The sequence below is a fragment of the Sardina pilchardus genome, chromosome 3, assembly GCF_963854185.1.
Source record: "Sardina pilchardus chromosome 3, fSarPil1.1, whole genome shotgun sequence".
Classification (NCBI taxonomy): Eukaryota; Metazoa; Chordata; class Actinopteri; order Clupeiformes; family Clupeidae; genus Sardina; species Sardina pilchardus.
Window position 1 is genome coordinate 13,591,005 of NC_084996.1, and position 14,432 is coordinate 13,605,436.

Here is a 14,432-nt window from a genome sequence, read left to right on the forward strand (position 1 = left end):
GATTACTGTTTTAAAACAATGATCAACGCCTATGAATGTACACATAATATTGTCTTTCAGTGTCTATCCCAGTTCTGTAGAATAGTGTCTTCCTATAGCAGTTCAGAATTACATCAGTAGTCAGTGCTGGACAGAACTGCTCAACGAGATCGAATTGGAAATGCTAACAGTCACTGTAGTCTTGTGTTTATATGGTTTCCAAATAGAAAAGTAACTGACCTAAGAGTATGATGGCAATGTACATGTATATATATATACAGTATATACAGTATATATACTGTATATATATGTATATACACATATAAAGTGGAGGCCTGCTTATTTTAAAACCAGTTCATTTCTTGGTCTTTAAAGTTTTGGTCTCAAAACTTTGGTCATGTTTATTAGTACTCCCTACAATGCAGTGACAAACTTCCCATTACACTACATAGTGTCTGTATCATGAAGGCACTTCCTCACACTGAGAGGATACACGAATACTTGGAAATGATAAGCCTTGAAGAAGACACTGTACGTGTCCTGTTACATTATGCCTGAGATATAAATGGGGTTGTTACAATAAACATTTTCACTACTTCTTTTTATTTTAATTCCATGTTTAAAATGACAAATCTGATTGTTGGCATCATTCCTTATTTCAACACCCACACTCCCCCCATTCATAAACAATGAATCAAATCGTACTACCTAGCCGTCAGTAAGTAACTGTGTACTGTACACTACACCATGTTACCCCAAGAACTCCAAGCCCCACGTGTCACCCCTAAGCCCTGCTGGCTTGTCTGGTTTGGCACCGGACCAGAGCGGGTCGGACTGGGCTGCATATCCCCAGCTCTCCAGCCGTCCGTCGCTCTGTGATGCAGGCTGTGGGACGCCGAGGCTCTGTCCTCTTCCTCTCCTTCCTCCTCCTCCTCTTCCTCTTCTTCCTCCCACTCCTCCGCCACCTTCTCCCCCCTCGTTCTCCTCCTCCCCCTCCACCACCTCCCCTCCTTCTTCTTCTTCTTCTTCTTCTTCTTCTTCTTCTTCTTCTTCTTCTTCTTCTTCTCCAGGTCTTTGTCAAGGACGCGAGAGGGTGGTGTAGACGGGCTGCTCCCAGTGCGTGGGGCTGTGGGACTGGGGCACGCTGGAGGGATCGGTGATGGCGGTGTAGAGGGGCCTCTGCGAGGGCCCCATGTAGGAGAAGGCCGAGTAGAGCCCCGAGGCCTGGCTGGAGTGGGCGTAGTAGGAGCCCGAGGCCTGGTGGTCGGCGTAGTCGGCGAACTGGGCGCGCGAGGCCAGCGTGGGGAAGGCCGAACTGTAGTGGGGCAGGCTGAGCGGGGTGTAGGTGACGTGGGAGCCGCTGCCGCCCGCCTCGCCGGCGAAGTGGCCCACCGGCGGGCCGGCCTCGCTCTTGATCTGGGCTTTGGACGGGTCGGAGGCCAGCGAGGCGGCGTGGTGGCCCTGCTGCTGCTGCTGCTGCTGCTGGTGCTGCTTGGACAGCCAGGCGGCCGAGTGTCCGCTGGCCGCCGCCAGGGCCGTGGAGATGCCGTAGGCGTACGGCGAGGCGGACGAGCCCGCCGCCCCGGCGGCCCCCGAGCTGCCGCCGACGACGCCCGGGTGCCCGTTGGGGGGGAGGTACTGGTCGAACTCGTTCACGTCGAACGGCTCCATGTTGGCCATCACGTCGTGGCTGATCTCGCCGATGTCCACGTTCCCGAAGTCGATGTGGGGCTTGCCGGCGCCGGACGCTGACCCGGAGCTGCCGTCGGCTCCCACGCCCAGGCCCCCACGGGAGCCTCCGGCTCCGCCACCCTCCCGCTTCCCCTCGCCCGATTTCCCGGACTGCAGCTCAGTCTTGGGCGTAGTCGGGGGCGTTGGAGGACTGTGGCTCTGGCCTGTAAGAGAGAGAGAGAGAGAGAGAGAGAAAAAAAAAGAACTTCAGTCACAGTAATGGAAAGGAACAAGAAAATAATACACCTGGACTTAGCAAGGCACGTTGAGTAAGTGCAAGTTAAGTGGCAGATTGGCCTGATTGTGTAATTGGCCTGTCATGATGTTTTAAAGGGGTGCAGACATTAACAGATCATTGTCAGTTTCCTGTGTCAGCAGCCAAAACCGTTCAAATGTTTTCATTCGGTCACAGGGGATCTATGTTTTGAGGGGATTAATTATTATCATTACTAATAACACAGGCAATAGATAGTGCCCCTTATTAGTTGGCCTCTGAGATACAATAAGACCTTTGCACGACACTAGACGCAGTGTTAGGAGGTTGTTTAACAGTAAATGAAATAAACCTCTCAAATGCAGAAACTGCAATGATCTAAACTTCTACTAACTTCTACATTTACTCAGTTCTCATTCACTGTATTTGAACTGTGCTTATTGGTTAGAACCGTGGTTTTGACCTCAAGGTAACTAGCTTCACATACAAAGACACAAAGACGGACCATATTGAGCTTTGCAGAAGTATCTACAGCACCACATAAGACTGAGAGTTAAATCAAGGCGACAAACATGTCAATCTTGACGTTCTACTCATGTCTGAGCCCCTTTAAGGAGAAAGAGTGTGTGTGTGTGTGTGTGTGTGTGTGTGAGAGAAAGAGCAGTCGGGGTCAGGCCCCGTGAGGTGCAGTCAGAGGACACAGGGGTGGCGGAGAGAGTCATCTGTGGCACACCTGCAGCGTGGGGGTGGTGCCCATCGGCCAGTGGAGACCCTGCCCCTCCGCTGTGGGCCACTTCTAGGTGGAGGCTCTTGTAGTGTGATTGGCTGTGGCTGACCTCACCCTCTGAGTGGGCATCGGCCTCAGTGCTGGAGTTGGGCTTGCCGTTCTTCCGGCGGCGCGGCTGGTACTTGTATTCCGGGTAGTCCTTCTTGTGCTGCTTCCGCAGCCTCTCCGCCTCCTCGATGAAGGGCCGCTTGTCGTTCTCATTCAAGAGCCTGAGAAGGTGAACGCACACAAGAGAGTAAGAATGTGAGTGGTCCATATATGCATTTCTGACAGATTCCTGATACATGTAGCCGGTCCATTTACCATTGGTTACACTTGAGGCTGGAAATTGGATCAGCCCCACACATCTTAATTTAATGACCCTCCTGACACCCTAACCTTAAATAATGGAGTCATTGACTTTGACACAACCATACTTTATTCAGATGTCAAATGATATCCTACGACTTGGTGTTTGTTAGACGTGAAGTTACCCTTAGAGGTCAAATGACTTTTGGAATACTTTCATAGTAGCCTACCAAATTGCACTCCACAATAGCCATCAATTTCTTTTCTTGAGGACTGTAAATTCAATTTAAGTGCCTTTAGATGTAATTGGGCCACAGGACAATAGGGATTAGGATGGGAAAAGGCTGACCTTTGAATCTGTTCATATCATTTTTTCTAGTCAGTTATGAAATCTTCTTGCTAAAGTCTTTATCTGGTTAATGTAAGGACTTATGAATAAAGTAAATTTTTCAGCTGGCCTAAGGCACAATCAAACACATCTAGTGACTTATCTACAGACCCACTTTGTTTTGTCACCAATGGTAGATTACCGGATTCATTTGGCTGATTTGCCCATTTGCAGCTAGCCTTTCATCTGTCTATAAAAGGTGCCACATCATGATAGCAAAGCAAAATTAGACATCAGTTTGGTTAATGTCATTATGCTAACAGGATATCTATAGATTCTCACTTACTACAAGGGCTCCACAAATAGCAGGCCAACACTTAAACGTATGGTGCATTACAGTATAAATTTGACTGCCTTCTAACATTTAGATCTTTACATTAGGATCCACACTGCATGAATAAGATGAGTTAGCAATTTCTAAAAGTCTCCGCAGTGTCTGTCTACAGGCTCAATTACAGTAGCCTATGCCCATATGAGAAATACCGTTGCCTAATGAACTCTTATCTTGACACAACTGAGGGGGGAGTGTCTGTTGGCTCAGCATCCTGGACTTACCGCCACAATTTGCCCAATGTTTTACTAAGCTCGGCGTTGTGCAGGTGAGGGTACTGGTCAGCAAGTTTTCGCCGCGCGGCCTGGGCCCACACCATGAAGGCATTCATGGGTCTCTTCACGTGCGGCTTGCTCTTGCTTCCTGAGTTCACACGCACCGGCATGGGCACTAGCGTCCAATCGTATCCGTTCAGCACCTGGCTTACCGCCTCGCGGATACCAATGGGGAAGCGGTCATCCTCCTCGTCAGACTTGATGGAGACCCTGCTGCCACTTTCGTCTACGACCGATGACAGCTGCGGCTGCTGTCCAGACAAAGGTGAGTCCGCTCCACCTGCAGGCCCCGAGGAGTGGCCAGGAGACATGGAGTGGCCGTCATCCGAGACGCCAGGGCTCATCTCCACCTCAGACAAGCTCTGTTCCTCTCCCGACATCTTAATATTCACTCTAATAAACTTTCTCCTGGAAACGTTGCACAAAGCAGGCTACTTAGGCTATTGCTCTGCTGGTGCCTTTTCCCCCCAGAGAGACTACGTAGGGTTGTATCGAATCAATACTTTCCCTTGGTAGAGATTTGCTTTCTTCTATAACAATGCGTTTATTGATTTGTTTTATCCATTCGAAATTTGTTTATATAAATTCCCAATCAGTTTCAACTCTCAGTCTTCTCTCCGCAATTCTATTCGAATTGCACATTAAAGTTCTTTCCATTCGTACGGGTGCAGTCCCACGCTTGACGCGCCTTTGAATGGTTTAAATTTGATAAAACCTCAGGGAACTGCTTCTCACAATCCGCTGTCTGATAATCCACTTGAGTGTGTGTGTATGTTGCCTTCACGTCTGTTTTACACCATACGTTAACAGTAAACACCTGCAAAGAATAACAGAAAGTGGGTGTCATATACATGATAAAAGTACATCCATGACACATTTACCAACGTCTCAGATTACATTTGAGTGATTTTAAGATGTAGGCTATACACATATATATTCTACAATTTATATCTGATTAGAAATCAGAGGCGAATTGAATGAATGCTTAAAAAGAATGTTTTGAACAAGTTGCAGAAATTCAGAAAACATCGCAATCTTACATATTAGGGCCACGTCGCAATCGTGTGTGCGTCAGTTTACCCTGGTCGCTCTGGCTCGATCTGAATATTTTTCTAGCCCAGGCCTCACTCCCGCTAACAAGCTACTGTTTAAGGTTTGACAGTTATTGCAAGCTCCCTGGAGAGCAAGTGTTGGAATAATATGCGCCCGCACCAGCACAGGGCTGGCCTTTATGCCGCGGAACTCCTAGATAAACATGGGCCTGACGCTGGAAATACAAACAGCGTGTGGCTAGGCCTATATGTGTGTATCCGCGTCTGTGAACTGTAGGCTGTTTGTGAGTGAAGGAGTAGGCTAGTATATTTTGCGGGGAAAATGTTAGGTTTTGTCCACGGATTGAAGGCAGTCCTTACGGGCCGTGACCTGTATGTTGTGATACTGGTAATGACAAACACATTTACATTTACTTAATGAGAAATAATGTTCCCATTAAATGTGACTCAATTTGGCTTTAATTGAAATGTGCCCGTTGGATATTGGGTCTGCGTTTAGTGGTCCCCATGAAGCTACATTTCTCGCATTCAGCAGATGCTCTATAGGTTTGCTGGTGTATTGGCATCTTAACGCGGTCTAACAAGAAGCTTATCTCGAGAGCGCCATAGTCGGATAGAAACTGTTTAATTAATGCAACTATCCGTTGTCCAGTAACAGTGATGAAATGGGACATGTCATTCAGCATGTCTCCAGCCAGTTCGCTTTTAATCAAGATCAAAGTAGCCTACAGGTGGGTCAATTAAATTCGAGAAAGCTCAGTGCTGCCAGACCAGACAAGTAGTTGTGCTAAAATTGATTTGCCAGATGTGATCCCAGTAACCTACTGCATCAAGTTCATAATGGGATCATGGGTTATCTAATACTGGAGTCTTTCTGTTTTTGTCGCCGGCGACATTCAAGCCAAGAGATCTCTGCCATGTCGGAGTAAATGCACTTCATTTCCCTGCTCCTGCTGAAAAGGGGGAATGCCTTTGCGGAAAGAGGTCGGTGAGCCATATGACGTGCTACTGCGGCTCGCACGCTTGCACTCGAAACAGAGGATCACTGTGTTAGTCACTATACACACCTTGTGTTTTCCATCTAGTTTTATGGGCAGTTTTCTGTTTTTATGTAAATACTTTTAATTGTGCGTAAATGCTGTGTCTAGGCTACATTACTGCATTTTCCGTGTAGCCTATTCATTCATTCATCAACTGAAATGTTTTTGGCTGTGTGAAATAAGTGAGCCATGACAATCTGTCATATTTGGTGCAGCAGAACTATGCACATAGCACAGCCTAATTACTTATAGTTCTGTTTAAATTTTGTTGAGTGACTTTTACCCACCAGATGATAATTTCCCATGTAAACGTAGCCTATAGCCCCAGTCCTAGAAATGCAGAGCAATATAACGTGATGACAAACTGCTAATTTCATCGCTTGGCTTGGCAATAACTTGTCCCAAATTCCTGCGTGGTTATGCAAAGTACTTCGTTTCTAGCTAAGAATTGTTCAGTTTAATTAACAGTGGTGGTGAAGTTCTTTGGTAGCTACCAAATGTCATGTGCGACCTATCCTAGTGACACAACGTTGATTTGATCGTTTGCGGCAGATTGTACATTCTGATTGTTGAACAACCTGACCAAAATGTTTTAGACTTCGTTTCATTTGTTGTGCAGTGAATTTATGTCGCCCATTTGCAAAGCGGAACAAACAACCTAATACATCACACAAACCTGAAAATGTCATATGCGCCATGTCCCGTAGCAGTTTAGCACGTTTCTGCTTTGAGAAAAAAATTAATTAGGCAACGTTCTATGGATGTTGATGGACACTGGGGCTTCATTCAGGTATTCTGTCTCCATTTAGATATGTCGACACTACTGCTTAACTGAACTTTTGAAATAATTTTGAATGGGCGTATGCATAAACAGTTTTCCTTTATGAACATTAACTGTAACTCAGTTGTAACTGTGCTTCAGTTAGAGGCGGCTGTGGCTATTTGCGATTAAAGGGTCAAGGTTTAAAAATAATCCGAACTATTTTGGCGAAGTTTTTTTCCTTCCTAAAATGTTTCAGCTGTGTAATTAAACATGACAAATAGACATACGATCATGACTTATTTTCCACAGTTGTCCCCATTCAGTTAGTGAAATATACTATGCACTTTATAACAATGAAGAACTATTGAACACACCAAGAAAGTGGCGTAAACCCATTTCAGCAAATGTTAATCCTCCTAGACCAGTTGGAAGTGAAATAACGTCAGTTTGGGAATGTCAATAACTCTGAATTCAGCCATTTGCAACTACACAACCAATAACAATAATAATAATGATGATTATATTAATAATAATGATGATAATAATATTATTAATAATAGTAATAATACGCAATTTCTCATCAAGACAAAACATGTCAAATATTCCTTTAACATTACGACCCACAGAAAGATTCAGAAAGAAAAAGATAAATAACGCTACAAGAAATTTGTGAAATGCTAAGCGTCTTACTTCTGTATTGAAAAAGGAGGTCGCCCGCTTAGCACTAGAGTCCGTGAGTTCCCGAGTTCCCAAAGTGACGCTCCCGCTCACTCCCCAGCCCCCTCGCTCGCGCTGCCCCGCTATGAATGCCCGCTCTGTGTCGCACACTGGGGCTTAAAGAGCTCCGTTGTGTGAGGAAAGAGAAAAAAATACATTTTGTGGAAAAAAAATCTTAAAGGAGCAGCAAACTTACACGCCAGCCCCTTCTGTGATTGGCTGGTGAGCATTCTCCAATAATCTCGCCCCGTGGGGCGGGATTTCTGAGGCAATAGGGCCGATTCCGATAGACTTTTCGAAATGCATTAGAAAGTTGCGTGAGTTGTAATTTGTGCTTTTTGATTTTGAGTTTCACAAATTCAGTAGCCTATATAATAATATTTGTCGAAACTCGAAAAGGATTAAATGAACCGACAACTGTTGATCCAGAGGGGAAAAAAATGTTGTTTATAAAACTATGTCCCGCTCAATAGTAAATTATATGAACAGTTAAACATATTAAAAGGTATAGATTTACACATTGCTATACATTTGTGTAAAATGTAGCAACATTTTCCTTTTGTGCCTACATGTCTGTGAAGCACAGGCTTCATTTTCTTCGGTGGGTAAATAGTAACCACATATATTTATGTAGGCTGTATTTATGTATTTATAACCACAGATATGTATGTGTATTTGTTTATTCTCATCGCTAATTATGCGAAGATATTAGTAAAAGTGTATGCAATAACCTTGCCTAATTGTGCCATTTAAGTTTTTTAATGTTTGCACTGTAGTTATTATTAAAGTTTGTTCAATCTTATTAGGCCTGTGCTTTTGTAAATATGGACATAACGTGCTGTCTGTGTGTTTACCACGTGGGTTTGATTTTTTGCACTGTACATTGATAGGCCTATTTAATCACGAGATGGACACACTCTACCAGCGCTCCCTGAAAGTGTTCAACTGAAGTCGTGAAAAGTGGTCCGGGATGAAAGGTGAATTAGCGGTGTGGTGACCAGGGCATCACACAGGGCGCGTTGTTGGAGCTGGCTTCTCCCGGCCTGTTTGCCTTTGGGGCAGAGGGGAGTCGAGCCTAGCGTGGTGCACGCCGTGGGCTCAGTTCTCATGAGCTGTAGGCTACCGGAGACGAGTAGGGCCAATGGCATGCTTGCGCATCCAGGTCGCCGCGGCGCACCTGCTGTGCGCAGCGGCATCTCCGTTCCATTACGCATGACGCATAGTCGCTTTCCTATATTATAGGCTGTAGCCTACGTAAACGCACTATTTGGCTATGTACTACAAATGTGTGGGGTTATGAACTTTTAGTTATGGAAGAAGAAGTCGACAGAAACATATCTCAATGTGCAATGTAGGCTACCGAGATTCTTGGAAAACGTGGACTTCACAACCACATGTTTGTATGTAGGTTTACGGTTGTGTAGCACATTTGATAAGCCAAAATACCTTATTAGAATAAAGAAATCTATTCACCCATGGCTACTGAAACATACAGTATCTTCTACAAGATTCACATGGCTATCTCTGCTCTGCTATGTTGGGTTGAAATATAATCCCAGAGCAAACACTGCGTCACTTCATACTATGTGTTAGTTTTATAATTGCATCAGTGCACAGTCACTTAGAGACACAGAGCACACATTTAAAACCAAACAGCATTTGCAGAAAATATAGAGAAGAGAGACGGGTGAATATTACGGCCCAAGAGCACACAAATACACGCGCTGTTCTGCTCAACAATAACCCCTTGTATTTCCATCTCACAACACCCCCCTCCCCAAAAATCACTTCTTTTTTCATTATCCATGAATGTTGACTCTGATAAGGAATCCTAGCCATGAGTGAATCTCTCTGTCTGTTTCTCTCTCTCTCCCTCTCTCTCTCTCGCATTCCCTCTCTACTCCTTTCTTTGCGCCCTTTGTTTTATCTCAGGTGAATTGTAATCATGTGATCAAACGAACACCCCCCTTCCATTACCCCCTTAAATGAAAAAATGAGGAACAAAAAGCAGTTCTGTGTATATAAAAAAAGAAAAGAGAAAAAGACGTGTGTCTCTCTTTAGTGCGTGTCTTTTCACTGTGTCTCAGCAAACGCACACATATACAGAAAAATGCTCCAAGACCTCTGTGTTTGCCTGTGGATGTACATGTCATACCGTCTACTCAGGAGTAGCGTCTCTGAGGGGGGGAAACAAAATATTCAAGCCCGGTTGACTGCCGTTTCCTCGGGATTTGCCTGCTCCCGTCTTTGAAGTGAGTTTTTTAAGTACTGTAAATGAGCGTGCACTGAAGTAAGATTCGAAAGAGTCGTGCAATGGATACAATTAAACAAATAACATGTTGCATATTTCTGTTAGATAATGTTACAGTTGTGTATTCTGAAGTATTTCCAAATATATTTGGCACATGATTTGTGCAGAATGTAAAATAAATGTTCTGCAGAAAGAGTATGATTCTGATGCCGCAGTAGCCTTGTGTCGGTTGTTCAAAAGTTGGCTGCACTTTTACACAGCTTTATGAAAAAAATATTTTGCTATAGGCTATCAAACTTTCAGCACTCATAGCTAAACTTGATGCATGCATTGTTTATCTTTTTGTATAGCCTAGCTGCCTAGGTGTGTGCTATTTGTCAAGTTAGCACAGCACAGCAGTTGTAAAGTTTCTTTTGGAGGTATACAGAAATGGACCTTCATAATATGAAAATGCTAATATTATCGAAAGAATCATTTGCGTAAAAGTTGCTCGTGAAATGTCTCAAATTTTAGATAATTTAGTTCAGTCTTGTTTAATTTGACTTAAAATAAAATATATCTGCCTTCTTTAAATATGCGCTGTTGAAATTTCATCAGGCCTAATGTTTCTATTTAAAATGTTGTGCCTCGTTGTTTTCACGTACAGATATTAATATCGAAGATGAGACACTCTTTTAATTATTCAGAAAATGCATGTAACATTCAGTATTATTTATTCCAGTTGACTATTTAATTCATTCTGTCTTTCTTCATTCATTCTTACCATGAACTGTTGGAAATGAGCAAAACTAAAGCAATGATTTCTTTTCAAGGACAGCAACTTGTTGAATTAATATGACGCGGCATCACAATCACATTTGCAGAATACATTCATTCAAAAATATTTGTTGTCAGTGACAATTCCTGATGCAATGCTTATCTTTGCTGTGATTTTAGAAACTCAAGGTTTTGTTTACCTCGTCATAGGCAAACATCAATATTAGTAACTGCAGTTGTAAAAAAAATCATTCATTTAATTTCATATTTCAATTCAGTCTAAAATGTAACTGTCCTGATTACAACAGAATATAAAACACTAGTTGAACCTTTACTCCAAGAGCACAAATTATTTACTATACTAATTTAAATAGCCTATGCTACCCCCTTTTTTGTTTGGCAAAGTGGTGATGTTGAATTGCGTGCATAAGTTAAATGATGGGTCACATTGTCATTCTCTAGGTTTAGCCCTCTCCTTTGCATTAATAGGCTATTCCATGGCTCTGTGCTACCCTGCTCCTTTTACACCTGTGGCTCATGCCTTTTCTCTCAGTTTTGTTTGTTTTTTGTTTGTTTTTTTGTGGGGAAAAGGCATTGAAGGCGATATATTTTGAGTCCAATCTGTAACTTTGAAAGGTATAATTGGTTCAGCAGTTAGTTGAACATTGCAACATTTCTGTCATTTTTTAAATAAGCTATTTTTGCCATTTTATACTTATATGAAATTGAATCAAGTGAATTACATTAGTTATGTGCGATTTCTGAGTTTGGTTGATGTGAAATGAGTTCATTACACATTTCTAAAACTCCAAATACTGTATATATCAGAGAAAATGTCTTATTGGTGCATGACTCCATTTAAGTAACCATATATCCTTAAGAAAGGCACATTTGCTGACCATTTTAGTTTAGTGGACTGCTTTTACAATTGTCAACCGTCTGACCTGGATCATTGCCCTGGTCGTTTGACATGTGACAACGGTGATGCAGTTTGTTGTCCTCCTAGAGGCTGGAGTGAGGGTGACTGTTAGGGAATCGAAACTCGTGACTGTTGGGGGTCAAGAGGTCAGTCTGAGTGGGCTTCATGGTCTCATGACCAAATTGTGTATAGGTACAGCTGCCCTCGACTCATCCCACCTGATGTTGTGAAGGACTGAAGAGTGGGCACGTACTGTACTGTGACTCACAGGGCAAAGTGACAGTGACAGTGACATGAAGCTAAGACAAGAAGGTGAGAATGAGAGATTTTGAGAGGGGATTAGCAGAGAGAAGCACAGAAAGACACAGAGCGCAGAGAGAGATAGATGATGGGACAAATTCTGAGACAGAGAATTAAAATAATTGAATATCCTAACAGAGAGAGCTGATGCAGAGCTGGGCTGTTTAGCTGGGCTAGATTTGTCTACACTCATAGAAAACAAGGTGCTCTATAGAACCAAGAACCATGTTTCATACAGTACAGTATATGGCACTCTTAAATGGTTCTTTAAACCATTTTGAAGGTTCCATCAAAAGAACCCCCAAAAGGATCCTTTATATAGCACCCAGCCCAAGAACCTTTTCTGTGTGTGGAGGAGTGACAGGTTAGCCTTTCCAAATAGCAATTAGAGAAAATTCCTGGGAAGCTTTTTTGCATTCTCACAGAAGCAGGGGGTGAGAAAAGGGAGAGAGAAGTCAAAATGTCAAGAGTTACATATTAGGAAGGAAGAAGTGATGTGTTTATGTTTTGTTTGTTTGTTTGTTTGTTTTTTTAATGGACTCATATGATAAAGACTGGTATGAGTGGACTGTTTAATCAAGATTTTCCCATCTCAGTATAGTGTAGTTTTTGCACACCAAGTAAATATGTATATGAAATATATGTAATGAAATGCTTACCTTCTCACACTGTTTCCAGTCACAAGCATTTTTAGCCCTATCATTTCAGTTGTACTCTTATTGAAAATACAAGATCCGTGTATATAATGCATTACAGCTAGAGGCCCTCAAGGTGTCCTTTAAAAGAAAAAAAAGTCTGTCTTCAGTGCACCTGTTCAGGTCTACACAGGTGGACACACTCAACACTCAGCAACTGGTTTCAACAGCTCAGATGAATGTGTCACGTTTGTGTGAGTCCATAGCGCAGATGTGATGGACTCAAGATTATTTAAACCTTCCATAATTGAACCACTGACTAATAGTCCAAAGCCAAAGAGCGTTACCCAAAAGTCTCCCTATCAGGGCTGCATGTGATGCGTGCAGTGCAGTGCTGACTTCAGTGGTGGAAATGTGAATGACGGATGTTGCAATGAGAGAGGAGGATGTGAGTCTGTTTGAATGTAAGACCATCACCTGTGTCCCAGTTACCCCTGAAGCCTGTGCTAATTGAGATGAATATTAATGATTAAGTCGCCATTAACATACCAGACCATCTTCAAAGGGTTAATAAAACTAATTCTGCATTCCATAACCCTCGCTGACCTTTTTTTCCCCCCTTTCCACCCATCTTTTTTAATAAATTGATGCAGCTGTGTGACGCTTAAATAGGTTCCCCCTCTTTTCCTTGAGTGTCTGCGGCTGCCATGAATCCTGTCTTTGTGCTGATACCACTGAATTTCCTATTCCTTTGTGCTCTTTTTTGCATGGGGGTGGTGGTGGTGGTGGTGATGGTGGGGTGGTGTACGTTGGTTGGGTGGTAACAGTGGCAGGGGCTAGAACTTGGACAGGGTTCCTATGCAGCTGGGGAGTGTGTGAGGTGGGATGATGGGGTGGAGTGGGGGATGTAGGATGGGGGGGGGTCGTATGGGTGGAGATGGGGAGACTGAGAGAGGGAGAGAGAGAGAGAGAGAAAGAGAGAGAGAGATGGGGAGGGGGCGTTTTGCATTGCGGGTCCCATGAATGCACCATTGTATGACTCTCTTCATATCTACACAGGGCTGGCCGAGGGGAAGAATCCAGTTACTTCAATTGTGTGAGGGGGGCACATCTAAAGGAAACTGATAGGGGGCTGAGGGAGGGATTTGGGCAGAAGCATGAGGTAAAGAGAGAAAGAGTTTGGTTACCTGACTTTATCTCCGGTAGTATTTTGAAATCGACCAGTTGCTGTGTGTGTGTGTGTGTGTGCGTTTTTTTCTCTCTTTTTTTGCCTTTTTCCACCCTGAGAGAATCCTGCAGGTGTTATCACCATGGCAACCGGTGAGATCAGGCTGCAGTGTCTCTGGAGAGGGATGTTTTTTGGGGTTGTTTTTGTGTTCGTTAAAACCTCCCATTTCTGTTAGTGATATTGTATCCGGTGACGTTATATGGTATCCTGCTAGGTTATCTTAAGGACATACAAGTATGAGATTATTTATTAACAAGATTATATCTTGTGTTATGTGCCCAAATCTTGCCCATGTTTTTATCCTAATGAACTGGTTGGGATGCATTGAAACTTCAGCAGTCAAACCGTCAAGGCCGTAATCATAAAATACTTTGAGGGGGACGTATAGTCAGATGTATAGTCAACTATGTGTCCAAATGCGCGCACACACACACACACACACACACACACACACACACACACACACACACACACACACTCACATTTACCGTTGGCCTTGGGTGTTGCCATTTCTGAAGAAATAAAAACGTAACAGATGATCTAATTGCTGTTCTCAGAATTAATTCCTCTGCCTTTTGTCTGCGAGGCATCTCTGTCATGTAGGCTACATGAGTCAGTCATACGCTAGAAACTTCTGTTGTTACTGAGGAGATGACAGACAGACAGAAGAACATACCCGCACATACACACACACACACACACACACACACACACACACACACACACACACACACACACACACACACACACATACATTCACGCTATCATGAGGCAATAA

General features: G+C 43.4%; 1 protein-coding gene and 1 long non-coding RNA gene across 3 annotated transcripts in view; one reads left to right on the plus strand and one right to left on the minus strand.

Moving 5' to 3' along the window:
- Positions 1 to 931: 931 nt before the first annotated feature.
- Positions 932 to 7,666, minus strand: sox10 (SRY-box transcription factor 10). Of its 2 annotated transcripts, none has more exons than XM_062531964.1 (4): positions 7,539 to 7,666; positions 3,943 to 4,810; positions 2,766 to 2,920; positions 932 to 1,874 (listed from the first exon to the last, which is right to left on the minus strand). In XM_062531964.1, exons 2-4 carry the CDS (start codon positions 4,371 to 4,373, stop codon positions 1,057 to 1,059), a joined length of 1,404 nt encoding a protein of 467 aa, XP_062387948.1. In that variant the 5' UTR covers positions 4,374 to 4,810; positions 7,539 to 7,666; the 3' UTR covers positions 932 to 1,056. The 2 variants fall into 2 exon arrangements, with proteins under 2 accessions (XP_062387948.1, XP_062387947.1); XM_062531963.1 differs by having other exon boundaries at positions 933 to 1,874; positions 2,658 to 2,920.
- A 2,027-nt stretch (positions 7,667 to 9,693) lies between these two features.
- LOC134076759 (uncharacterized) overlaps positions 9,694 to 14,432 on the plus strand; it is a 19,994-nt gene continuing 15,255 nt past the window's right edge. Inside the window, exon 1 of the long non-coding RNA XR_009938625.1 lies at positions 9,694 to 9,817. This is a non-coding gene — a long non-coding RNA (uncharacterized LOC134076759). The remainder of the gene's footprint in view (positions 9,818 to 14,432) is intronic.